The sequence below is a fragment of the Giraffa tippelskirchi genome, chromosome 8 (genome assembly GCF_054371585.1).
Source record: "Giraffa tippelskirchi isolate mGirTip1 chromosome 8, T2T-mGirTip1v1.2.pri, whole genome shotgun sequence".
NCBI lineage: Eukaryota > Metazoa > Chordata > Mammalia > Artiodactyla > Giraffidae > Giraffa > Giraffa tippelskirchi.
This window is the reverse complement of record NC_137282.1, coordinates 13,813,499-13,841,404: the sequence shown is the minus strand read 5'-3', so window position 1 is coordinate 13,841,404 and position 27,906 is coordinate 13,813,499. Positions and strand designations below refer to the sequence as shown.

At 41.6% G+C, this 27,906-nt stretch overlaps 1 protein-coding gene across 14 annotated transcripts in view; it reads left to right on the top strand.

Annotated features, from left to right (window-relative positions):
* The window catches only part of UNC5D (unc-5 netrin receptor D), a 610,447-nt gene that overhangs the window by 349,339 nt on the left and 233,202 nt on the right, over positions 1 to 27,906 (top strand). For 12 of the 14 annotated variants that reach the window (XM_081523445.1, XM_081523443.1, XM_081523444.1 and 9 more), the window contains exon 3: positions 13,061 to 13,204. In XM_081523445.1, the coding sequence (XP_081379571.1) occupies positions 13,061 to 13,204 (144 nt within the window). Of the gene's footprint in view, positions 1 to 13,060; positions 13,205 to 22,263; positions 22,480 to 27,906 lie in introns of those variants that run through there. The other 2 variants (XM_081523449.1, XM_081523452.1) reach the window with 2 other exon arrangements.

The window sequence follows — 27,906 nt, the reverse complement described above, 5'->3', positions numbered from 1 at the left end:
AAAAAAAACAAGCTGTTGAGAAAGAACTTAAATTTTAACAACTACCTTTTGAAAAGAATTTAATAAGCACAACCTTTTCTTCCAAGTTATTTTGATTGAATCAATAGAAAAGAAATGTCTCTCCCTAAAACTGTTTTTTTGTCTGTGTGCTTAATGAAAATCACCGTCTACCGCACACTGCAATTATGTTTCCTAAGCTCTGTATTCACAGTGGAAAAGTGGACGCTGGAGCAAGATGAGTGGAGATATTAAAACCCAAACTAATGCATAAGTGCAATTAAGGTTGGAAACAAAATGGCCTCAGGTATTGAAAAATAGATGCATTACCTCCCCTGGGTTTCTTCATCGTGGAGCTGGAGAACAGGAATTGGCTACCTTACAGCCTTAATGGCTTTTGATGGGGTCTGAAAAATAGTTCCTGCCCATCCAGGGGGAGTGAATGACACCAGGAGACCAAGAACAGTGGGACCACATTTGACCAGGGGTAGAGAATTATCCATGCTGTTAAGAAGTTGAAAAGTATCTGCTTCAATATCTTTGGCCAACACGGTCTCCATTTTTAAATCCCAGAGAACTTTGATATTCTTTTTACTTACAGGTTTTCTTTCTTCACCGAACTAATGGGAAATGCATAGGACCTAGGAGTGTTGGGAGTCAACACAGAATCTTTTGTATTTCCAAATTGGAAGCAATAAGTCCTTTCAGTTGTTAAAGGCTGCAAACTGCCTTTGGTCTTTTCTGGTAATTTGGCCCCGTCATCTAACAGTTCAAATAAGAAGAAAAAGGATTGTGTGTTTTCATGCAATTTAGCTTGGAAAACCCAGAGCAAGAGTTCTTTCCTGCAGAAAGCACAATTTATTTGACATGAGTTACTGTGTTTGCACAGACATGGCTATACCTCTTAGTAATGTACACTTTTAGTTCTCTGCACAAGCCAAGCGATCCTGTTTCATTTGTTCTGCCTCATTTCATTTGGAAATATGGGAAGTCTTCCTTATATTTTTCTTCAGTTAACATCTGGAGTTGAGAGGCAATCCCAATTCAGGCATCATGCCCCTGAGAAAAGGGTGGATTATTCCAATAACCCAGAAATTAAGAGTTTTAATATAATAAGCAAGTACGTGTGCACAGACACATACACAGAAAAACAACAATAACCAGGAAAACTCATCCTTGGCAATCAGGATAATGTAGCCTGTGGGAAGCTTGAGTTATCAATAAGCTATGCTACTTCTTTATTGTTCAATAAAAACAGAGTTCCCTTAACAAGCCTCCCTGGTTCTTATTCTGCCTTGGAGATATCGAACTCTAATGAGTGAAATAATGTGTATTTCAATGCATTATGGGAAAAGTCTCAACTCCAGTAAACTAATGTTTTTCTTCTTAAAGAATATCATTTCAGGGATTTCACTGTGTGATTTCCTTCTTAAACAACTAAAGTTACTCTCTGGAGAGAAGAGGTTAATGGATTGTGTTGAGAAAAGGGAGAAGAATAGAAATAAAAATGTATTAAATCTTTAAAATTTATATCTAAGAACTTTGCTATGCTGGTGATGGGGATTTGGATATAGTATCTTCCAGAAAACCATTAATCTGAAGTTACTTTCAGTGTTCACAAATCACCAAGGTACATTTGGGAAGCATATATTTGAGACCACGGAACACAGAAAAATCCATCTCTCAAGTGTTCCATTGCCAGTTTGTTGGTTTAAAACTCATGTTTATAGAAACATTCTTCCACCCTACCCAGGTTTTATCTTGTTCATTACTTTGCTTCTCAGAGAGGACTGACCTGTTCTAAAAAGGTGTTCAGGAAAATATTATGAATTCCTTCCCAAAATTTGTGACAGAGCTTGCAGACCTTGTCTCGTATGTCTAATTTAAGCCTGTCCTACAAAAAGAGACTGTTTAATATCATTTCATTCATAGCAGAGACAGAAGGCAGCTAACCATCTTACATAATTTAATGACAATTCATGATATCGGCCTGATATTTGTTCTAAACCCTAAGTTCTTAAGCAATGTCTTTGGACTTGTGTAGTCTTTTCTGTTCATACAGCATTTAGAAGTGCGTTTCTTTATGTGAAGTGGGAATTATAAAGATACTTTAAAAACTGAGGATAGTCTAGTGGTTAAGAGTGTCGATATTAGTGCAGTATGACACCTACCACTTTTGAGATCTGTTTATCCATTTACAGACTTTCTTAAGGTAGATGTTACTCGGTGTCCTTTTATCTCAGTTTTTCCATGTATAAAATGGCAGTTACAATTGTATCTACTCTGGGAACTATCGTGGGGGTGGTAGAACCTAATGTGTGTGACATACTTAGCTCATGGGCTGCTGCTGCTGCTGCTGCTGCTAAGTCGCTTCAGTCGTGTCCGACTCTGTGCGACCCCATGGACGGCAGCTCACCAGGCTCCGCCATCCCTAGGATTCTCCAGGCAAGAAGACTGGAGAGGGTTGCCATTTCCTTCTCCAGTGCATGAAAGGGAAAAGTGAAAGGGAAGTTGCTCAGTCGTGTCCGACTCTTAGCGACCCCATGGACTGTAGCCTACCAGGCTCCTCCATCCATGGGATTCTCCAGGCAAGAGTACTGGAGTGGGGTGCCATTGCCTTCTCCGAGCTCAGGGTCTGATATATAGCAAATCCCCAATCAAGGTTAGCCTTCAAAATGATCAATATAAAACTGCTAAGTTTATGTGTTATTTTATCTTTTCAGTTATAAAACATTTTATTGTGTCTTACAGTATGACCAATGTATAAATAGACAGCAGTAGTAAAACATTCCCTTTGAATATGCCTTTTACAATGTTCAGCAAATGCTGTGGTTCAATTTATCATCATCATCAAAAGTTGCTAATTTTTAAATAATGGGGCAAGTGGCTGGTGATTATGCTTCTAAAAGCAAATAGAAAATTATGAACTTTTACAGTTCCAAAAAGTGCTAGTATGCTGTTGTTGTTCATTCGCCAAGTCATGTCTGACTCTTTGTGACCCCATGAATTGCAGCATGTGAGGCTTCCCTGTCCTTCACCATCTCCCAGAGCTTGCTCAAGCTCACGTCCGTTGAGTCAGTGATGCCATCCCACCATCTCATCCTCTGCCACCCCCTTCTCCTGTCCTCAATCTTCCCAGCATCTGTATTATTAATAGGTAACGAATTGTCTTTCATGGAGTGACATCTTATTTGCCTAGGATTCACTCCATCGCTTTACATTTTGTCTTGGTGATTCCCCGAGCCCCTGGTATCACCGAGGGAGATAGAATTGGTGGGATGATCTCAGGATGATTTACTGCCAGGAATTTGTTGTAGTGTCTGCAGGAATGAAAAGCCATTGACTGGGGCAACAGGGTTGGAAATCATGAGTGGGTTACCCACAAGCTGTGAGTGTGAGGTCTGAGTAAGTCATTCAGGGGTCCTGTCCTCTAAATAACTCTCTCTTCCCTACTCCTGCCTCTTAAGTTTCCCTTCTGTCTGTTATCAGACAACGCCGTCGAGTTAATTTGCTTTCCTCTGCCAGACACCTCTGTGCTGATTAATTCTAATCTCCGGTGAGGATGAAACTGGAGAGCTTGGGTGTATTCTTAGTTTCTGTACTTAAGACTGAACTTGCCATACTTCTGAGGGATACGTGGAGTGGTTATTATCCAGGGGAAACTAAAGAGGATTCATTAGGCATAGTGCACTTTCAAAGGAGGATGGTGTTTTTTTTTTTTTATATCAAAATACATTTTAATCTTGTTGCTAGGATAAAGTGGCAAAAGACATTCAGCCCTAATTAAGCATCTGCCAGTAAAATGAAATGTGGATCTACCTTTCAGTTAGCTCCATTTAATTTGCTACTTTCAGTATAGCATGTTGGCCTGAAGACATGTAAGCTCCCTTAAGAAATGGAAGCACAGTTCCATCAAAAGTCTTCCTTGCATCTCAGAGTTTTAAAACTTCAAATATGGATCAGATTCACGTGTCTTAACCAGAGCCTTGGCCTAGACCCTGAGCTAAACACTGGGTGAGGACAGAGCCTTCAAGTTGTAGCAGGGTGGCGCCCACCCTAGAAACTTTTGGTGATGCTATAGAGAGATTAGAAGCCCATCTCGTGTGATCTTTAGCAACCTATGTGTCTCCTGTTGTAGAATTTGTCACACTCCAATGTTGGGGCAGGTTGAAGTGTCTCCCCCTCTATCCTGCAAGCTCCTTGACAACAAGAATCTTCATCATTTGCTTTGTCACAGTATCTTCAGCACCTGGCAAAGTGACAAACACACCTGAGGCCTCAATACAATGTTTTAAAAATAATGTATGTTGTCAACTGTGTCTTTGATCTGTTTCTTATGGTATGGTACCCGCAGCAAAATAATAGGAAAAGTAAGAGCATAGTTTTAAGATGATGTATATGATGACATTAATAAAAGTAAAGGGACATACAAATGATGATTAGTCAAGAATGATAATATGTTCTTCAAAATTTGGGGAAACTTACTGTTCGAGTCTACTTTCTAGGCTCTAAACCTTGGCTTCTTGTTGTTCAGTCGCCAATCATGTCCAATTCTTTGCAGCCCCATGGATTATGGCATGGCCGTCTTCCGTCCTTCACTATCTCCTGGAGTGTGCTCACATTCATGTCCATTGAGTTCGTAATGCCATCTAACCATCTCAGTCTCTATTGCCCCCTTTTCCTCCTGCCCTCAATCTTTCCAGGCATCAAGGTGTTTTCCAAAGAGTTAGCTCTTTGAATCAGGTGGCCAAAGTATTGGAACTTCAGCATCAATCCTTCCAATGAATATTCAGGGTTTATTTCCTTTAGAATTGACTAGACTGATCTCCTTGGGGTTCTCAAGAGTCTTCTCCAGCACCACAATTCGAAAGTGTTCTTTGGCGTTCAGCTTTCTTAATGGTCCAGCTCTCACATCTGTACATGATTACTGGAAAATCATAGCTTTTGCTACCTTTGTTGGCAGAATGATATCTCTGTTTTTAAATTTTAGTTAATACCCGCTGTCTAGGTTTGTCATAGCTTTCCTTCAAAGGAGCAAACATCTTTTAATTTTATGGCTGCAGTCACTGTCCACCATGATTTTGGAGCCTGAGAAAATAAAATCTGTTGCTGCTTCCACTTTTTCCCCTTCTATTTGCCATGAAGTGGTGGTACTAGATTCCATAATGTTATTTTTTCTAATGTTGAGTTTCAAGCCAGCTTCTTCACTCTCCTCTACTACCTGGGCTAGTAAGAGACAAATGGAAAACAGCCCCTCATATACATGGTGGATTCACTTCTTCAAGCGGAGTGGGCTGTTTTCCATCTTCTTAGTAGACAGTGGAAGGAGATGGGGCTGCGTCAGAGCCAAGTGCACGCATCAGAGGGACTGAGGGATCTAAGGAGATGCTGGTCTGTTAAAGGAGGTTCTTGAATAACCTCCTTCTCGTGGGGAGTTTGATTTTTTTTTTTCTCTTTCCCCAAATTGAGCAAGATCTCATGCTACTCATGTAGTTGTATTAGAACAGTTCTTTGGAACTCGATCTGTGGAAGATAACTCAATAGAATCATTCTCTGGATTAATTCCCAATCTTGAAACTGCACAGTGTAGAAAACCAGGCATAGAATAGGCATGACACTGGGCTAAAACAGTCCAGGGAAATGGGCACAGAGATGAAGGAGGAAAACAGTTCACTAAAATCTAGCCGCTAGCCTCTTCACTACTTCTGTGTGGTTTGAAAATATTACAGGAGGAAAAGGGATTCTCCTTTTTTTCCTTGAATCTTGCTATTTACTTATCTGAATATCCTACTACAGAGAACTTCCAAAGACTGAACATCCAGTTGTGGTGACGTGTTTAGCCTCAGAGAACTGTGGGAAACCCTCCCCATGCACCCATCCCCAGGTACATCTGAGAACTGGTTTGCAGCAAAAACCATGGCAGGATGGTGTTGTTGGGCTTCATGGAAGTATGATAATAATCAGAAGATGATTATAACAGCAGGGGGACAGCTGTTAGGTACTGGCTGCAGTTGGCATGGTGTTGAATGTTAAGTACTACTCTAGAAGCCTTTTCTAAAGAACAAGTTAGGACTAAAGATAGAGCCCTTTTGTTAAAAGTGGACCAGAAATAAATACTCTGTATCATCTTAGGGAAAAACCCAAATGGGCTTTTTGGTCAACCCAATAATTTTCAGCCTTTTCCTCTCTGTTTCCTCCTTTCTTCTATATTTCTCTTCTCTGAACAGTGAAGCATATACTTCAATTAGTTTGAAAATTCCCTAACTTTTATTCTCCCAACAGGATTAGACCTGCTAAGAGTAACTAGTGTTTCCTATCTGATAAATAAGGGGATTATAGCAATAACTGCTGTCAGCATTTTTCTCATTTAAACAAATAAAGCTGACAAATGATGAAGTTCTGTGCGGCTCTGTTATGTTTAGTACATGCGGAGCAATTACTCATCCGCTGCCAACATTCGTCTCTCTACAACTAAACCATCCACAGCGTAGAAAGCTTATTAGCATTTCAGTTCCATAGTCACATTTTTATCTTCTGTAAGACTCTCCTCCATAACAAAGGCTGATGGTTATAATTTGCACAACAATTTAAAGGGTTGGACTTTGCCGTGCCTATTAGAGTTGCACAAGTTATCAGGTACCATGCTCACCTTATTTATGACATGCCAGCTTCTATTTGCCTGGAATTTTTGTTGCCCTGTAGCCCTTCCTCTGAACAAGTTAGCTGCCATCTCTTGAAATGGAGAAGTAGATGATGATCTCTACAACAGGATTGAATGAACTTCAGTGCAGGGGCTGGGGAGGTGGGTAAAGGTGTCTCAAAATAGAGCTGCTTTAAATGAATGGTTCTCGGATGTGATTTCTCATGTATATATGTAAATGCACACATTTATATATGTATGCATATACATTTATTAGTGCATGTACACATTGTCGGAGAAGGCAATGGCACCCCACTCCATTACTCTTGCCTGGAAAATCCCATGGATGGAGGAGCCTGGTAGGCTACAGTCCATGGGGTCGCTAAGAGTCGGACACGACTGAGCGACTTCGCTTTCACTTTTCCCTTTCATGCACTGGAGAAGGAAATGGCAATCCACTCCAGTCTTCTTGCCTGGAGAATCCCAGGGACGGCGGAGCCTGGTGGGCTGCCGTCTGTGGGGTCGCACAGAGTCGGACACGACTGAAGCGACTTAGCAGCAGCAGTACACATTGTGCTCAGTCGCTCAGTTGTGTCTGACTCTTTGTGACCCCATGGACTGTAGCCCGAGACGCTCCTCTGTCCATGGGATTTCTCAGACAAGAATACCGCAGTGGGTTGCCATTTCCTCCTCCAGCGGATCTTCTGGACCCGGGGATCAAACCCTCATCTCTTACGTCTCCTGCATTGGCATTTACCACTGTGCCACCTGTGTGTGTGCTGTGCTTAGTCGCTCAGTCCTGTCCGACTCTCTGCAACCCTACAGACTGTCAGGCTCCTCTGTCCACGGGGCTTCTCCAGGCAAGAATACTGGAATGGGTTGCCACAGCCTCCTCCAGGGGATAGTCTCAACCCAGGAATCAAACCCAGGTCTCCCTCATTGCAGGCAGATTCTTTACCATCTGAGCCACCAGGGAAGCCCACACCACCTGGGAAGCACTTTATTAATGCATATGTAATACACACACACACACACACACATATATATATATAATACATCACTCAAAGAACAATAGTGAAGATTTACGAGAGTATATACTATTTAATTTTTTATTTTTATGAAATGTTTTTTGTTATGGTGGAGAAAAGTGTAATGGAGACAAACTGATTTCCCAAGGGTTTTCCTGGAGGGTATGGTTGGCAAGGCTAAATACTTCATGCTAGAAGAAAAAGGCCTGGTATGAAGAGACAGTATACTTTTTGGGAGAGGGGAGGGTAGCTAATTCACTTGTCACCTTCTTTTTTAATTTGAATACGATCATTTTACTAGTTGTGTTAGTTTCTGCTGTATGATAAGTGAGTCAGCCAGAAATATATCCCCTCTCTCTTGGACCTCCCTCCCACTCCGCCCCCTCCCACCCCTTGAAGGTCCTCATAGAGAACCCAGTTGAGCTTCCTGTGTTATACAGCAGCTTCCCAATAGCTATCTATTGTACACGTGATAGTGTAAATATGAAAATGCTCCTCTCTCAATTCAGACCGCCCTCCCCTTACCCCTGGTGTCCACATGTCCATTCTCTATATCTGTGTCTCTATTCTTGCTTTGGAAATAGATTCATCAGTACCATTTTTTTCTAGGTTTCATATATATGCATTAATATACAGTATTTGTTTTTCTCTTTCTGACTTGCTTCACTCTATAGGACAGACTCTAAGTCCATCCATGTCTGTCCAAATAACTCTCTTTCATTCCTTTTAGTGGCTGAGTAGTATTCCATTCTTCTTTATCCATTCATCTGTCATTGGACATTTAGGTTGTTTCCAAGTCCTGTTATAAATAGTCCTGCAGTGAACACTGAGGGTACATGTGTCCTTTTGAATTATAGTTTCCTCAGGGTGTATCCCCTCTTGTGCCAGTAGGTTTGCTGAGTCATATGGTGGTTTTATTTTTAGTTTTCCTAGAGGTGATGGTTTCACAAGGCTAAAGACCTCATGTTAGGAAAAGAAAAAGCCTAAGCCAGAGAGATGCTATACTATTTTAGGGGGTGGGTGGGAGGGGGTGGTGTGTAGATTGCGAAGTTACTTATAGCTTTTTCAAGAAGCCTTACACCCCGATGCTGCCTTCCAAAACACACTGTGTTTGTAAATAGTTGGTTGATACCCATTCCACTTCTCCAAACCCACAGGGAGCCTCTTTGAAGGACTTGAAACCAAGGCATTGTAATGCTGAAATCATGACTTCAGCTTTCTCTTTTCAGCTGTGGTTAGTCTGAATGAGAGGTTGCAAGACTTCCTGACATGAATGGGGTGAGATCGATTATGACCTTCACGGTGGGGGTCTGTGGCCGACTGTCTATGCTTTCCAAAAAAAATGTATGGCTGTCCCTGTGTAATAACTGTGTTTTTCAAGGTTTAGTATTTGATTCTCTGACATGTTAGGGTCTCGCTGACCTTCAAGGGACTGTCTTACTCAGGGAGGGCTCATTCCTAGAGATGCAAACGACTCAGCTGTGAGCACGTCCTTCATAAGCAAACCAACAGATACAGAGCTCTACCCCCGAATACTCCTTGTGTTAAGCTCTGTTCTCCTGCCCTAACCAAGGACCAGGTACCAGACAGACAGCAACAGCCATTCTGTCCCCGGGTTCACTGGAACGAAGCAGACTCACCAACTCAGAATCTTTTTACCTGGCTGCTCCAGTTCTTCCCAAGGAAACTGCAGGAATGTCTCTTGCCCGCGTCTTCCTGACTCCTCTGCCTCCTGACAGACCCTGGTGCTTCCCCGTGTAGCCCTGAATGATATGCCTCCTGTTTCTAGGGATCTGTGAGTGTAAGCTGACTCCGTGTCTGAGTGTCTTCCTCTGTCATGTTAACACGGGCCCCAGGTACCCTTAAGCACCACGATGCCTAGGTTAACTCATAGCATGTTTTCAGGTTTGGATAGGAAATTCTCTGCTTCATAATCATGATGGTCTTGAACCATTTTCAGATGATATTTATCTTCATTTGCAGCCCAGAGGAAGCTGATGGGTTTAGATATTCTTAAAAGATGAAGAAAATAAAAATAATAAAATAAAAACATATGTAATATATTATATATTTTATATATATATAGAAAACTTTGGGCTTCTCAGGTGACACAGTGGTAAAGAACCCGCCTGCTGATGCAAGAGGCACAGGTTCAATTACTGGGTTGCAAAGATCCCCTGGAGAAGGGAATGCCAACTCACTCCAGTATTCTTGCCTGGGAAATCCCATAAACAGAGAAGCCTGGTGGGCTAAATTCTATGGTGTCGCAAAGAGTCAGACACGACTGAGCACACACACATGACGATGATATATAATTTGTGTATGCGTGTATATATGTATCTCTCTCTCTCTCTCTCTCTCTCTCTCTATATATATATATATATATATATATATATATATATATATATATATATATAGATGGGCTTCCCTGATAGCTCAGTTGGTAAAGAATCCGCCTGCAATGCAGGGGACCCCAGTTCAATTCCTGGGTCAGAAAGATCCGCTAGAGAAGGGGTAGGCTACCCACTCCAGTGTTCTTGGGCTTCCCTTGTGGCTCAGCTGGTAAAGAATCCGCCTGCAATGTGGGAGTCCTGGGTATATAAATTCCTCATTAGCCTGAACAGATTTTTGACCTCCTGAGCTTACTGAATTCTTCTTCAGTGAGAGCTGATTTCCACATGTCTTGTCTCTAAGTCTCCCTACTCCACGACAGGGGAACGCGGGTGTATCAATTACCCCACCTCACACCTGGATACACTGATTTGGTGTTCTCTGTCCTCCCTTGCACAGCTCAAAGTAGATCACCCACTATTTGTCTCAAATCAAAGCCATGAAATATAAAACAAGTCCTCTTCTCTGCAGCATAGTTCATTATTTTTGTTTATTCAGCCTAACTTTCAAATTCCCAGTATGAACGTCACACTCCAGTCTGCCTTCTGTCCTCACAAACTCTTTTGTAATCTTACTTTTCTTCTCTCCTTCTCTTCACCTGCTAGCTCTGCCTTTTCCTTGCCCTGATCCATTCATTCCCGCTTCTTTTATTTAAGTGCAAATTGAAGAAAAGCAGTGGCACAATAACAATAAAAATCCCTCTAAGGCTTCTTTCCTGTTCGATGTAGAAGATGACTTTCAGGACTTACATCTCCGATAAGGTAAAAGGTGTGCTTCTGCGCCCTACACAGAGATGTGAATTATCAACTGTCCTCAAGGTGTTTTTCTATGCACGGTACCTCCCTAAACTTAGAAAGTCTCACTCAAATTGTGTAAATGCTGATTGACGTGACACTTAAGTGCTCTCATCATGCACTATAAATAACATGTCATCAGTTGAGTGGAAGGCAGTGTTTCCCCAGACTGACTAGTTCACCTCCATTCTTGTTCTTTAAATCCTATCAGCACCCAGGGTATAATCAAATTCCGCCTCCTCCACCAAGAGTCCCTGGCTCCTTTGGACTGTTCTCATGGTTCTGTCCCCTGAATTCCTTTTGAACATAAAGGAAAAAGCATAGTTATGCACCCAATTTTTCTTTAAATGTACTGTGCACCAGTCTTATTTCCATAATTAAGTGTTAAGTACCAGTCCATCATAAAGGAGATCAGTCCTGGGTGTTCATTGGAAGGACTGATGTTGAAGCTGAAACTCCAATACTTTGGCCACCTCACGCGAAGAGTTGACTCATTGGAAAAGACCCTAATGCTGGGAAGGATTGGGGGCAGGAGGAGAAGGGGACGGCAGAGGATGAGATGGCTGGGTGGCATCACTGACTTGATGGACATGAGTTTGGGTCAACTCTGGGGATTGGTGATGAACAAGGAGGCCTAGCGTGCTGCGATTCATGGGGTCCCAAAGAGTTGGACACGACTAAGTAACTGAACTGAACCTGAAATATGAGGACAGAGTTGAATTTGGATGAAGGGCCTGTGCAGAGTCCTGGTTTGGGTCAAACCCTGGATCTTCCATTTACAGACTGTGTGATTGCAGACAAATGCCTCTTAAGTCCGTTCTCTGGTCTGCAAAGTGAGGCTTCAGTAGCTTCGGCTGTGTCAGTGCACTGCGGAAAAGTAAAGACTGAACAGATGAAAGACTTATCGTGATGCTGGACACTTAGGTGGGATTCAATAAGCTTCACCTCTTTTTTCTCCCAGGCCGCCTATACCAGGGCAGAGCACAGGCGTGGCAAATGCCGCTGGCTGCAGAGGGCATGCTGACTCTAAAGGCTGTTCCCCTGCTCGTGATGGTTTACCTGATGCTAGTGAAGAAGGTGTCCTTTTCCCCTCAGCACTTCATGCGAGGTGGCTGTCCTTCCCCCCAGAAAGAAAGACTGATAGTCCTTGGATAGAGATTTGGAAGAAATTCACACTCTCCAATAAGATGCCCCAGGCAAACTTTTTGACTATTAGATGGAGAATACAAAGATACAGTAATGAAAAAATGACAAGGTAAAGGTCTTAGTTTATCCCATTTCCTAAATGTAGTCTTCACCCCTCTTTCTATAAAAGCTTCTCTTTTTCCTTACCTCCTCATTCCGTTGCACCAAGAACCTTTCTTCCTGGGTTCTCAAGGATTCAAGATCAACTTGGTTCAGCTTGTGTGCATCCCTTGTGTTGTCTGGAGTTGTTGTCTTTTCCTTGGATTCCCAGACTCTTCACCGTGCATAATCTCTGCCCCTTCCTTATTCTAAGCCACATGGCTAGAGTGACCCTCTCCTTCCATACCCAGAGGAGGGGGCATTTAGAACCACCTGGAACTGTGTTCTAAGGTTGGTTTGTTGAAACCTCTTTAGTGTCTAGAATCCCAGCAATTAATTCACTGCTACATTGTTCATGGTAGATTTTATATCAAGAAAGACAGAGGGGAAGGGGGAGAATAACTTGGGAGATTGGGATTGATATTTGCATACTCCTGTATATAAAATAGATAACAAGTCAGAACCTACTATACAGCACAGGGAACTGTATTCAATACTCTGTAATGACCTATATGGGAATAGAATCTAAAAAAGTAGATGTATGTATATGTATAACTGATTCACTTTGCTGTGCACCTGAAACTAACACAACATTGTGAATCAACTATATGCTAATAAAAAAAAAAATTAAAGCAAAGAAAATGTTTATAAGAGCTGGAAAAAAAAAGAAAGCATGGTGTCAAGGGAGTGTGAAAACGATTCTATTGTATGGGAACCACATTGGTTGATATTTTACACTTGTTCTTTTCAGCCTACTCAGCTGTTGGGAATTTAATTAGCAGTAATATATTATTGTCAAAGTAATTAAAACCTCCTCTTGATTAAAAACAGAATGGTTTTAATTACCAGGAAGAGGTTGGGCTGGCCTTAACTTTCTGTTCGAGGAATACACCGGCCTCAGCGGATTGGCTCTGTCTCCTCTGCAGGCTTGAAGGTCCGGGAGGTGTTTATTAACGTCACCAGGCAGCAGGTGGAGGACTTCCACGGGCCCGAGGACTACTGGTGCCAGTGTGTGGCGTGGAGCCACCTGGGGACCTCCAAGAGCAGAAAGGCTTCCGTGCGCATCGCCTGTGAGTATATTCAGGGTGATCTCTTGCCCTGTAGGGGCACAGACTAGCCTTTCATAGAGGGACTTGGGACAGGCCAGGTGCTTCGACAGCGGGGAGATGAGGGGTCAGCGAGAAACTGTCAGAACTCTCTCCACCTCTAGTCAGTCCCCTCTGTTAAAATTGTGTTTGAAATGCTTGAGAATTCCCTCTGGAAGACAATCAGCAAATGAGCTGGGCTCAGAGATTCTGCCTAGGTTGTCAAAATGCAGGTGCCTCCACAATACCAGGAGAAATGGTTTCCCCTCAAAAAAAGAAAAGAGAAAAAGCCACGCAAATGGATTCTGCTCTTCATCATCAGTGACACAGTTCAGGGGGCATTGATGGGAAATGTTGAGCAGTGACTGTTTACTGTACTTTGCCAGCAAATCTGCAAAAATAAGACATTAAAGATTAAGGGAGTTTTATAGCCTCCTGTTAAACCTCTTTCCTCTGAATCTTAAAACATGGAAATGAGTTTTAAAACTACATTTGTTTGACCCAAGTAGGACTGACAAAAAAGCTCTTGAGGGGAAAAAAAAAAAAGAAAGATTGCCTTTCAGAAGAGCCTAAGGTTTCTTCATCACGTTTTAGCATCAGTGTTTTTTATCATCTCAAGCATGTTTAGAAATACACAAACTTCCTTTCTCTTCCTTAAATGTCTTCATCCCTGCCACCACAATGAGTCCACATGAAATCTCCTGTGCCAAGGAGTGTAAAAGCCCACCCCACAGCCCCTCAAAAGAGTAGGCCAGAGATGGTTATTGTTGTTATTGTACTGATTCCTTTTCGAATGCTGCTTTTGAGAGTGCCATGAAGAATATAGGACAAGGGCCATTTATCTGAGGACTTAAGGCGTTCTGTGTAGCAAATGTGGATGGATTGGGGATTAAGAATAAGAATAAATTGTGCGTTGCAGAGACATTTCTGTTTCTGGGGAAATGAAATCTCCTTCTCAGCACAGGCCCATCACCTTCACTGTCCTCACACTTTGGGAAGCTCTTTGCTGCATGTTGACTGGGCCCTTGGAGGCTAAGGAGGAGGTCATCTTGTAAGCTGTGCTCTTGATGTAAGAGCCGTGGGAAACGTTTTCCCTGTACCTGTCGTTACTTTATTTTAGCCCACAAATAACTTTATGACTGGTCAGCTGAAACAAGGAATGTTTGATTTTATTCTTCCTTAAGATGTCCAGCCCTGTGCTCCTAGCATGGCCTTGGTCAGCCTCTCCAAGCTATTTGACCCTAGTCAGGGTGAAGCAGATTATCCTCTAGAGCCCAAAGAGAGGAGAAGCAAAACCGCATAGGGAATTTCAACACAAGTTCCCTCCATTTTCTTTGTCTCTTCCATATCACCTGTCTCCTTCTTTTTACCACAACCTCTTGAGCCCCACATGTATGATATCCTATATATAGCATCTCATGAATCTGTCCATCTCCAACTCTGTCACCTCCATACCTGCTCATTCATTCCTGGCTATTACATGCCTTCTAGAAACCCCCAAAGGTTGCCCCCTCCTTAGAAAATTTGGCAGAGAATAGCTCAAACCCATCTTTTGTTAACTTCCACAACCTTTGATTGTATCCACTGTACTCCGTCCTTCTAAACACATTGCCCTTCTGCGCATCACCCTCACTGCTCTGACATGTGCCTTTGCTCCGAGAGTTTCCCGTTTCAGGAACGTGTATCCTGGTGGCTGAGAATCCAGATACTGGGGTTCTGTTGGTTTCCTGTTACTAAGTCCAGGGCTTAGTGTTGCGATGGGGGCCAATTGATTCTTCTCTCTGCATCTACTGTTATGATAAAAGGATGCTGACTTCATAGAGTTATCACAAGAGTTAGAGGTATTGAGAACTATAGTGTCTAAAATCATACCTCACACAGAGTTAACTCTTAGCAATCATCCGTTATTATGATATATTTGGTCCTACATATTTGTATCCCCAGCATCATTAGCCAGTAAGTGTGTTAATACCTAAACTAATTGAACTGAGTTACATTTCTAGTGCCTTAGTAGTTTTTCTGTGGGTTATGGCTATGCAGACTCTAAAACTCCATTTGAGGCCAGCCCTAAGTATCCAATTCTCAAAAGTGGGTTAGGATTAAAGAATGTTTAAAAAATGGAAAACACTTTTCTTTTCACTGCCTACTTTTTAGAGTCAGCTGATACTTTTGTGATAATCTTGCAAATCTCTTTAGGGATTAAGAAATTATTTGGTCATTCTTGTACAGGATATGCACACATGAGTATAATAAAGATGTGATTTTTAAGTAAAAAAAGAAAATCTTTAAAGCCCATGTAATGCAGTTAGCTTAATATAATCTGTAATATTTAAACATATTTTTAATCTCTTCCTATGTAGCAAGTGACAGATTCTTTCATTTATTTAAAATTATTATGCAAGTCAAGATGTGATTTATCATTAAATACTGCATTTGACTTGGGAACCAGTGTACATTAAAATGTAAATTGAAACTTAACTATGTTTAATCGCATCAAAAGTGGAGGGAAAAACTGCCTTTAGGACCTTGCTTAGAACTCTTGATTTACTTGCAGAATGGTTAAAAAAAAAAAAACAGTTCTTATTTTTTTTTATAACTTTCATGTTTGTTGAAATAAGGTATTTCTGCCTGCTATTTGCAAGCATTTCCCAGCAAATAACACATTGCACATGAGGATAGTTTTTATTCCCAATAAATGAAAAACCAAATTGGATATAATTGTCACTATATTTCTTCTTTTTAAGATTGGTTTCTGAAGTTCTAAAGGCCTCTTCATGTGCTAAATAAAGATTTTGATATATAAATGTAGCTTATGAATCTGATGACAGTTGTCTTGAGGGGACTTTGCAAAATTAGGATCATTTTTGTATGATTGATTAAATTATTGTAGTTCAACATCAGAGCTTCTTATGCTTCCTGCATTTAACCAATGATCCATTAAAAATTTAGCAGTTTCAAAACTGTAGTGGGCAAAACCTTCATGTCATCTGAGCCATTCAACTGAGAGATGTCTTGTCATGATCATGTTAGCTTATCTCTATAAAAAACACCAGGAAGCTTGCCGGCATGCTATCACTTAGAGATCATCTGATTCTCAAGGGAAAAATATAGACAGTATTATTTTATTCATGTCACTTATATTTTCATTGAAATGGTCCCACCTGGGGAATCAGTTAACAATGCAGATTCCTGGCTTCTACCCCAGACCTGAGAATGGACCAGGGAAGCTATGTTTGTATGAGGTTATCGAAGTGATTCTATGATTATATAACGTTGAGACAGCGTACCCAGGAACAGGGCTTCTCAAACTTTTAACATGCATGCAAGTCAGCTGAATCCCTATTAAAATGTAGATGATTCAGTTAAGAGGATTCAGTATGTCCAGTCCAAGGTCTGAGATTCTGTGGTTTCTAAGAGTTCCCAGATCATGCTGATGTTGCCAGTTGGTCTGTGGACCCTGCTTTGAGTGGGAAGACCCTAAAATCTAGAACACCTTAGGAAGCACTGTTTAGGAAGTAGTTGGCACTTAATAGCTGAGAAAATGACATTCAGAAAAAGGTTAGATGGCTTGACCACAGGTCTCTCAGCAAATAGATGGAAGGCATGGAACCAGATCTTAAATCCAACCATTCATCCTTCTGAGTGTTCTTGCTACTAAGCCCAGTTGATTGCCTTCTTTTGTTAAATGGGAATTTGAGAACCATCATACAAAGAAACAAGTTCTGTGCATATAAGTGTTTCCTTGAGGGAAGCAGTGATTGCTTTCTTACTCTGTTTCTGAATAAATTGAGTTCTTCCATGTGGTCAAATTGTATACACACACACAAACATATATATCATACATACACACACCTATATATAATACATATATGTGTATGTATATGCACATGGGCTTCTGTGTTGGCTCAGTGATAAACAATCTGCCTACAATGCAGCAGACTCAGGTTCAATCCCTAGGTCAGGAAGATCCTCTGGAGAAGGAAATGGCAACCCACTTCAGTATTTTTGCCTGGGAAATCCTGTGGACAGAGGAGCCTGGTGGCCTACAATCCATGGGGCCATGAAGAGTCCAACATGACTGAGCAGTGTAACAACAATATATGCACACACGTAATACATATGTAGGCTTCCCTGGTGGCTCAGATGGCAAAGAATCTGCCTACAGTGCAAGAGGCCCAGGTTTGATCCCTGGGTCAAGAAGATCCCCTGGCGAAGGGAATGACAACCCACGTCAGTATTCTTGCCTAGAGAATTCCATGGATAGAGGAGCCTGGCGGGCTACAGCCCTTGGGGTCTCAAAGAGTCAGACACAACTGAACAACTAACACACAAACACAATACATATGTATAATATATATACTTTGTTATTATATATAGATGTATTTATATATATGTATATATGTATGTATGTACAGTTACATAAAATCATGAGCTATTCCTTAGTGGCCAAATAGATTGATACAGATTTTGTTTTAGTACCTGAAGTGCCTGTCATCTTAAACCATTGCATTTTCCTTCATCATTCCACCCCATGTCAGAGAGATGCTGGCTGCCCATCCAGCTGCCTGGGGCTGGAAGTAGCTGAAGCTCCATTTCAAAGTGCTTTTCTAAGGGTAAATAAATAAATACAGCCCAGCCACATTCCCCCCACCAAGCTGTCAGAAGTCCGTCTCCAGGGAGCATCTCCCACGGGCCTCCCCTCGTTTGTCTGACTCAGTCGAGCTGGAGGTAGTCGGACCACGGTGGCATCTGTTACTTCTGCTGGACAGTTGTCAAAACGAGGAATATTCAATTATTCGTAGTTGTTTATTTTCATGGGTGAACATTTGGCCGCTTAGCCATTGCTCTTCCTTCCCGTTTTTCTTCCTCTTCTTCATCTGCTTACAACATGTTTGTCCTCTGTCATTAACCCTTTGGTCGGGCAAACTCTTCTTGACGCCCGAACTACTTCTGCTGTATGGGAATTGGGGCTTGAGAGAAACATTGGCCTGTTACAGTCACATAGCAGGTTGGCAACTTGAGATAAATTGAAGCAGGAACCCATTGTTCTGTTGATTAGTTTTTAAAAGAGGAATCTATAAAATATGCATCCTGAATATAACTTAAATAGCTTATTGGAGACACTCCTCCTAAAATATCTATGCAGTTGTGCCAAGAATGAGTGAAAAACTTAGAAGAGAATCTCTTTTAAAAGCTATGAAACTCCCTACCTCATTTCACAGCCCCATAGCAAAAGCAGTATTATTTCTATTTGCTTTGGTGGAAGAGTGTATTATCTTTTTTTAAAAAAATTTAATATTTTTTTTTTACATATTTAGTTTTGGTTGTGCTGGGTCTTCATTGCTACACATAGGCTTTCTCTAATTGGAGCAAAAAGGGGCTACTCTTGTTGCAGGGCATGGTCTCAAGGGTGCACAGGCTTCAGTAGTTGAGGTTCGCAAGCTCAGTAGTTGTGGCACATGGGCTTAGTTACCCCATGGCATGGGGGATCTTCCCGGACCAGGAATCAGACCCATGTTCCCTGCATTGGCAGGCAGATTCTTAACCACTGGACTGCCAAGGAAGTCCAAGAGGGTGGCATCTTTTTGAAAACTTAAAAGAGATATCCAATTAAACCTGTTAGGAATCTTGGCTTCATGGCTTTGATGAAAATTTCACATGCTAAAAGCTGTCCATAACCCTCTCTTGATGGCAAAATTAAATATAAAACAAACATCTTTAAGTTTATCTGGTGCTTAGAGCATCTAGCTAGGGAAAGGGATGGGCGTTGAAATGCAGCCTGCACCCCACCAGACAGGAATGCACCCCAGAACGTGGTTACAACCACATGAGTGAAGGGGCTGGGTTTCCTTGTGGCCATTTTATAGCCAAGACCTTGTTCTCGTAGGTGTCCAGTTTATACCAAAGTGCCCCCATAGGCTTGTGGCAGCAGAACTGGGTGCAAAATTTGTGGTACTGAGTGCAAAATGAAAATGTGGGTCCTTCATTCAGAAAGCAAGAGTTTCAAGCCATCATTATTAGAGCAATAAATCAACCATTCTGGTTCACACCCATGAAGATAGCCATGATGGCAGTAATGGTGATGACTCAGGAAATCACTTTGTATGTGTAATGGTTTTATAAAAAGGGACTAATTGGCCTAAAGGCTAGGGACATATTCCAACTGGCTCCATATGGAACTGGCGACAAGAGTATTCTGTTTTTTTGCTCCAAAGCCAGAGGCCACATCACAGGAACTAAGTTTTAAGATAGCATATTTGGGGTCAAGCCAGCAACTAGAAATGTGCATATACCGGAGCATTCTTCCTTGACTGCATTCTCCTGGAAACTGTACATAGGCAAGCGAGGGCTGTATGTCTGCTGGTGGTGATACTGGTAGAAGGAATTACTGCATTGGGTGAGCAGGTGACTAATAGAGGTTTCTTTTAGAAAACATTTTGTGACATAATTCCGAGTTTCAAGAAAGTTGCAGTGTAGTGCAAAAAAAAAAAAAAAAAAAATCCCATTAAACTCTTTACTCACAACCTTCAAATGTTATCATTTGACCATACTGGCTCTGACATCATGTCTTTCTGTGTTTATCAGTGGATGTGTTTGTAATTAGACAATGATGGTTTGTGTTTTGACTTATGATTAAGTTGCAAACACGATGCTCCCTTTGCCCTAAATACGTTTCCCCTAAATGCTTTAAATACTGTATGTTTGTAAAAAACACATTTTCTGACATGACTGTAGTATATTTATCAAGAAATTCACATTGAGGCAATTCTACTGTCCAGTCTGAAGACCATATTCATCTTTTATCAGTTGTTCTGGAAAGTCCTTTATAACAATAACAAAAATCCTAGATCATGGCTTTCATTCAGTTGCAAGGTCTCTTTAGCCTTCTTTAATCCAAATAATTGTGTAGTCTTCCTTTGTTGTTCATTACATTGAATTTTCCAAGTGTAAACGTCAGTTATTTTGTGTAGTGTTCCTCAAACTGAACTTGTAAAAAAAAGAAACAGCAGTCACCTCAAAAGGACTTTGACGGGTCAAATCTGGGACAATTTGAGTCTCAAAAGAAATCATAATAAGGGTTATAACTTATTAAATAAGAATCCGTGAATCGACACTGATATATTTTTAAAAGAATATAAAAATAAATGGAAAGAGACAACTCTCTTTTATAATAGAATAAATGTAGAAGGAATGATGGAAATGGAAAATCATTTAGCACCTGTCATAACACTAATTGATTTAGACAAGTGTCATGGATGCTGAAATCACTGGCTGAAAGTTTTAGGAGTAAAAGAATGTTTATAGAATTGAACATGAAAGTTTTTCTCCACAAGTTACTGACTAATTACAAGGGGTGAGTTAGTATCTTAGCAGTAGGGAATCCCACCATTCACTGCCTTAATCAGGTGGTCACAGTTGACATCACCAGCAGTGGGACAAATCCATGAGTCACTCCTGATGAGTTAGGCTGAGAAGATAGCATCACTTCAATGACAGTCCTTCCGAATATAGCTCATCTGTATTTAACCCTAGGGAAACGTTGGGCAAGGCTAAATTGAGGAACGTTTTACATAATTGGTCATTTTTAACTACAAATATCTCAACATTCTAGCCTGGTATAGGAATGTTGATGGGATGTCCTGGGGATATAAGGTGCTACAAGATAGACCGGGGCCATCTTTCTGAAATATCAGTTGTATTTCCCTTCGGATCAGTAAAATATAAACATGAACACAAATATGGAAAAAATGTTCTTGAATTGTGGAGTTGCAACTTGAAACATCAAAGCCATTTTGGGCATGCCACATCTTTTTAGGCTCTATCTGTAAATGCCTTGGGGACGTGACTTTATTCTCCTCTGCCAGTAGGGGCATTTAGTATAAAATGTGAGTAACACTGAATTGTAAGAAATTGTGATTCTGTGAGTAGAGTAGGGTGATTTCTACAGAATTATAAACTGTGCTACTTTTGCTTAATGTGTACATACCTGAGTACATCCACCTTAAAGATGAGAACTTCTGGGTAGCAGTGTGTGACTTCATCATGTTTCCTACTGTGGCTGATGAAAAAAATCCCCCAGCCAAATAACATTCCTTCATGTCATTGATTGCCAAGTGTTATTTTACTGAGAAGAATTTGCAGAAATAAGGCCACCACCTTTTTTAGGAAATCACAATTCAGTCTGCCATTCTGGCAAAATAAACCTTAAACTTCCTGGAAAATGGCCATTTCTCTAAAAGGCCATTTCTCATAGAAGCTTAAGAGGAAGATATAGATTTTGCTTCAATTCAGCTCTCATTTTCTCCACTGATGAAACCTTCTGACAGTCTGAACAGATGATAAGCAAACAAAAGAAAACCAAAAAACCCACAAAACAAAAGCACGACTTATCTTTGTTCATCTCTGAGGACTTTTTGAGCCTGGTGATAAGATTGTTAAATTAGTTTAGTATCCTTCTACCAGGATAAGTACGGACAAGGAAGTGCATTCTATAAATTTGTTGAGTGTCAAAGAAAAGCTAACCAAGGTGTGAAAGTGCTGGATAACCATGAATAATTGTCTACCTGTGCTGGATAGCTCCACAATAAATAAAATTCCATTCCTTCCTTTAAAGAGTTTATACTCTAGTATAGTGAATAGCATAGACTTATAAACAAGTCTTTTTCAAGGGAGTGTGGCTAGAGTAAGCACAGGGTGTTTTTGGAGCTCACCCAAAGGGTAATTTACTAATCCTCAAGTCCTGTGATACATTTTCTGGGCTAATCCCTTAGGAAGGAGGAGGGTTGATTTGAAGACCCCATGTTCAGGTTAAGGAGAGAGCTTGAGTTGCAAGCCCAGAAAAATAGACCAGTATGGAAACTGTATGGAACTATGTGGGAAAACAAGGAGGTGGGGCTCCTGTGAGAGGCAGGCAGGTTGGACTGTGGAGGATGTTTGGATTCTCTGCTGAGAGTTTAGAGTCATTCATGATGTGGCCTGGGGCCACTGTGGTGTCATATGCAGGCAGCGATGTGGTCATATCTCCAAACCCCTGTCCATACTTTGCCATTCAGCCACAGAAATTTAAAGGAGAGCAAAGCTCAAGGAAGACTTGTGCTAAGCTATGGGACTGCTGATGAGGCTTGAACTTTGCTGGATGGTATACTTTAAAGGGGGAGGGGGAAATTGGAGATTCCAGGAACATGAATTGACCAAGACCGTGTGGCTACTTGGGTGCAGTGGTGAGGAGAATGAAGTAGACATGGAGGAATTAACCCCAGGTTTGGGGCTTTCTTGATTTGGGGTTAAAGTGACTGAATGAATGGTGATTTCCTGAAGCGAGATCATGAATAGAGTAGAAGAAACTAGTGTGGAGAACAAGATGCTGAGTTTGGTTTTTGATCAAGTTATGTGGGCACTACCCATGGAATATATATGCATGGGATATACCCCTGGAATATAGGATGAACCAGCCCAGCCTAAAGGAAATCAGTCCTGAATATTCATTGGAAGGACTGATGCTGAAGCTGAAACTCCAATCCTTTGGCCACCTGATGCAAAGAACTGACTCATTGGAAAAGACCCTGATGCTGGGAAAGACTGACGGTGGGAGGAGAAGGGGACGACAGAGGATGAGATTGTTGGATGGCATCACCGACGCGATGGCCATGAGTTTGAGTAGGCTCCAGGAGTTGGTGATGGACAGGGAAGCCTGGAATGCTGTAGTATGCGGGGTTGCAAAGAGTCGGAGCGACTGAATGGAAGTGAACCCATGGAATGTTCATTGAACTGTCTTTATCAAGCAGTTGGGGTTATGAGCCTGAAGCCCAGGCATCAGCATCAAACATTAGAAATTGGCAAGTAGTTGGTCTTTAGGGTAGTAATGACCTTGTACATCAGAAAGATAGAAGGAGGAGGTTTTTATCTAAAATACTTAAGATGGTGTTGAGTTGGACTTCCCTGGTTGTCCAATGGTAAAGACTTTGCCTTTTGATGAAAAGGGTGTGGGTTCAATCCGTGGTTGGGGAGCTAAGATGCCATGTGACTTGAGGCCAAAGAGCTAAAACTTAAAACAGAAGCAATACTGTAACAAATTCAGTAGAGACTTTAAAAAATAGCCCACGTCAAAATAAAAATATCTTAAATGATGTTGACTAAGAAAGATGCACCACCTAAAAGTTGAGAGTTATGTTTTATTCGGCAGAAACTTTTTAGGACTTTAAGCTCAGGGCACAGCATCTCAGATAAATGCTGAGAAAACTATTCTGAAGAGACAAGGGGAGAAGCCAGGATATATACAAGTTTTTGCAACAAAAGACCAGGTAATGAGAATATCAAAGGATTACTGTTACAGAAAGAAAACCTGAGGGAAATAGGAGGAAAGTTCAAGAGGAAGGGGTATACTTAATGGCTGACTCATGTTGATATATGGCAGAAACCAATGCAATATTGTAAGTAATTATCCTCTAATTAAAAAATAAAATAAAAAAGAAATCCCAGTATTTCAAGTTAAGGAATTTAGTGCTTTTCTCTGTATGAAAAGTGAAAATGTTAGTCTCTCAGTTGTGTCCAACTCTTTGCGACCTTACCGACTGTAGCCCACCAGGCTTCTCTGTCCATGGGATTCTCCAGACAAGAACACTGGTGTGGATAGCCATTCCCCTCTCCAGGGGATCTTCCTGACCCATGGATCGAATCCAGGTCTCCTGCGTTGCAGACGGATTCTTTTCCGTCTGAGCCAGGAGGGAAGCCCTTTCTATGTATGGGAAGATGCAGGAGTCTGGGGTCATTGGAACCATTCCTTTGATATGCTCCTCCGCTATCTGGGGCCAGTGCCCTGTGCTTTCTGATCCGGAGATTCCGTGCGGGCACTGCCAGGGGTGGCTGCCTTGGTTGGTGTTAGATGGGCTCGGCAGTGGGCAGTCTGTTGGTTTCAGCCTGAATGCCCTCAGGGCTTACCGTTCAGGCAGCTGTAACATGATGGTTTGATGGCTGCAACATCCTTTGTTTACTGATAGGCAGGCGGTATTTTAGTTCTCAGCGGTTTCCCACACTACACATTTTCCATCCTACTCCCCAAATCCCCAAGTGCTAGGGAAGAGAAAGAACAGCAGACCATGAGTAGAATTCTGTACATGGTTAAGGAGTGGACAGAGGGGAGCCATGGAGGAAACAGAGAAGGAAAAAAAATTGACGAGGCACTGAGAAATCCAAGAGTGAAGATTTTTCTTTCTTTTTTTTTAATTATGAAAGTATGATAGCACATTTACAGGATACTTGGAAAATGACAGAACAGAACTGCACATAGTTCCATTATATATTACAATTATTTTTAAGTAGATAAAAGTTTTAGCTTCAATATCAAAGGAAGAGTGGAGATTTTGATGAAGGAAGAAATGGCTCATGGTGTCAGTGTGATCACCAGATTAAAGTGAGACATGGGAAGGGTCAGTTCATTTGCTTCCATTAATGACGACAAAGCAGTGTAATGAGACAGGGTGATAGGAGATGGCCGTAGGTCCAGGAGTCAGTGGAAGATGAGAAAATGGAGATGGTATGGATGCCCGTGTTCAAAAATTTGACCACAGATGAAAAATCTAGAGTATTAGCTGGAGTTACCATTTGAGGAATAGCTGGATCATAATACAAGCATGACGTTTAGAGAGGCTCATTTTAAAAGGTCACAAGAGTTCGGTTTGAGTTCTGGCATCAACTACCCAGCTTTGTCCTCTAGTCGAGTGTCTCCTAAAACTTGCAGCCTTCAAGGAGAAGCATACAGGGAGCTCCTAAAAAAAATTAAGGTTACAGGGCGTTGTTCAAGACCTGTGGAATCATAACCTCTGGGAGTAGGGTCCAGGAAAGCTTTTGTGGTTTTGCTGTCTTCCCACTGTCCACAAGTCAAGTTTTCTATGCAGATTCCTCCTTCTTTTCCGATTTCTAAGTATGGTAATACTCTTAGGTCACTCCTTTGCCCACAGGTTTTCCCTAGGTGACATCTCTCACTCCATAGCTCCAGTACTGTCTGTTTGTTATTATTTAGTCACTAAGTTGCATCTGACTCTTATGCAGCCCCATAGACTGTAGCCCACCAGGCTCCTCTATCCATGCGGTTTCCCAGACAAGAATACTGGACTGGGTCACCATTTCCTTCTCCAGGGGACCTTCCCCACTCAGGGATCACACCCACATCTCCTGCATTACAGGGAGATTCTTTACCAACTGAGCCACCACACAGTTAAGTGTCTGTTGATACATTGGTTTTTCTTGGACCTGACCTTGCACCTCATCTCCTGATGACTTCATTCAGTGCCTCCCTGATATATTCACTCAGATATCTAGTCGGCATCTCAACATATGTCCCAAAGAAAACTCTCTTGGTTTTACACCCCATCAGCACTGCTGCAAACTGTTTATCCCCACATTTTCCAGTTCGTGAATGGTGCCTCAGGGCTCATGGCAAGACCTGGGTGTCATCCTTGACTCTTCTGTCTCCTTCAGTCACATCCCCTCCAGCAAGAAGTCCCACCCCGTCTGTATCCACAGCACATCCTGAATTTGCCCACTTCCCCCAATCTGGTTATTTCTTTACTGCAATAATCTCATTGCTCACTTTCTTGCCATCTTAAAATCTATCCTCCACACAGCAGCTAGAAAGATTACTTAAACAACAAAACATGCAAGCAATACCATGTTCTTCCCTTGGCTGAACTTCTCCCACTGGATTTCCAAATTCCATGATACTGGCCCCATAGAAATAGCTAGCCCCCTCTTATCTTGCCTTGCCCCAAAATGCTCCCCTTCCCTGCATCAGCCCTGGTGACTTCTTTTATCACTCAAGTACCCCTAGTTGTCACTACTTCAGAGCCATTGTTATTCCTTCTTCTGGCAAGAGTGCTCCAGACCTCTGAGTGGTTGGTCCTTACTTGTAAGCTCTAGTTTTATCTGCATTATTGGTTAGTCTCTCTGTCAGACTTAGGGTGAAATATAGAGCTTGCTACCAACAAAGTGAGCAACTTCTGGCTGGAGTGATCTCTTAGATCCTTCCTGTTCGAGCAAGATTTATTTAGGGTCAGGCAAAATGCCCCTCTCATTTCTTTCACTCACTTGGGCTGAGCAGAAAGCAGAGTGCTAGCTGGTTAGTGGCATATTGCATCGTTTACGGGCTTAAGACACATGGCCACATCTTGTCCTGATCAACCTTCCAGGCCTCAGGGAGAACTAGGGAAAGGGGAGAATCAAAACGCTGAAAATGCAGGATAGAAAATGTATTTCTTCTGGCTGCTAGGTTGGCGTTTTCTTTTTTCTCTTGCTCTCTCCTTTTTATGCCTCACCCCCCACCTCTCCATCTCTCTGTAGTACTAGTACTGAATTACGATGAGATGGTGAGTGAGTTCTGAAAGCGTAAGGTTCTTTTTAAGTCATGTCATCTTAATCTCTGCTAGCTCGTATCCCTCTCATTTCTGGGGGAGGGCTAGGAGGGCAGCGGGGAGAGTCAGGAAAGATTCTCCTCGTGTGTGCTGTTCTTAAAACTCCGTCCCATCGACCTTGGAGTTTGTTTGGTGTTCACGTGTTCATCAGGATGCTGGGCTGAAGATGAGCTCTAGTGCTGCTTGTAGGGGACGAGAGGTTTAGGCAGCACTACAGATGGGGAATCCTCACCGTAGAAGGATAAGGAGGGCTACTTTGCTATCTACTTCTTGAGAACTGAGCAGACTAGTCTAGTCAATGGCTCCTAGGACTGCACTGCTTTTTTCTCTCCATCAAAAGCACTTCTGTTCAAGACTCGTGGTTACCAAGGGGAAGCAGGTGGGGGAAAGATGGTTTGGAAGATTAGGGTTAGCAGATTCAAACCATTATATATAGGATAAACAACAAGGTCTTACTATATAGCACAGGCAACTATATTCAATATCCTGTGATACACCATAATGGAAAAGAATTTTTTAAGTATATGTGTGTGTGTGTCTATATATACATATAGTTGAATCACCTTGCTGTCTAGCAGAAATTAACATTGTAAATCAACCATACTTAATTTTTTTTTAAAAGCACTTGTTTCAGTGGCTATTTTTGCATTCACCTAAAGCTCAATTTTCCCTTTAGAACCACCAGGAGAACAATAGTATTCTCAAACAGGAAGAATGTGGAACTTACCAGTATTTTGTCCCCATAGCTATCAGTAGAACGTGATGTAAAGATACAGAATGTGAGGTATTATCTTTGTTTTAATTTTATTTAATACCTTGAAAAAAAGAAGCAGAGAATTCCTAGGTTTTCATCTGATAACTTTTACTCAGATGTGCTATTTAAGTCGTGCTTCAGCTGTCCTTTATATATTGACATAGCCCAATTCGATATAATCAATACACAGAAATCGCCTTTTATGGAACCTGGAGATAAAGCAAACCTTTGAAATTTTCCTCAGGTGTAATTGCATTATGGAGTCCCCACCTATAGTCCTGCTAAGAGAGTGGTACTGAGAGCCTTCTTAAGCACAGATGGCTACACTGTGTAGCACGTGAGTCCACTGTCATGTCCACTGGACCAAGGACGCGCACCTGGGCAGGTTAGCTGCCGTGAGTAGACTCAGAATGAAAGACTTACTCAAGATTGGTGTAAGGGATTTGGTCTGTATCTGTATCTGGCTAAAGGGATTGTGTACTTGTGGATTCTGGCTCTTCTGAATTTGACTTGATCCTGAAAGAGAA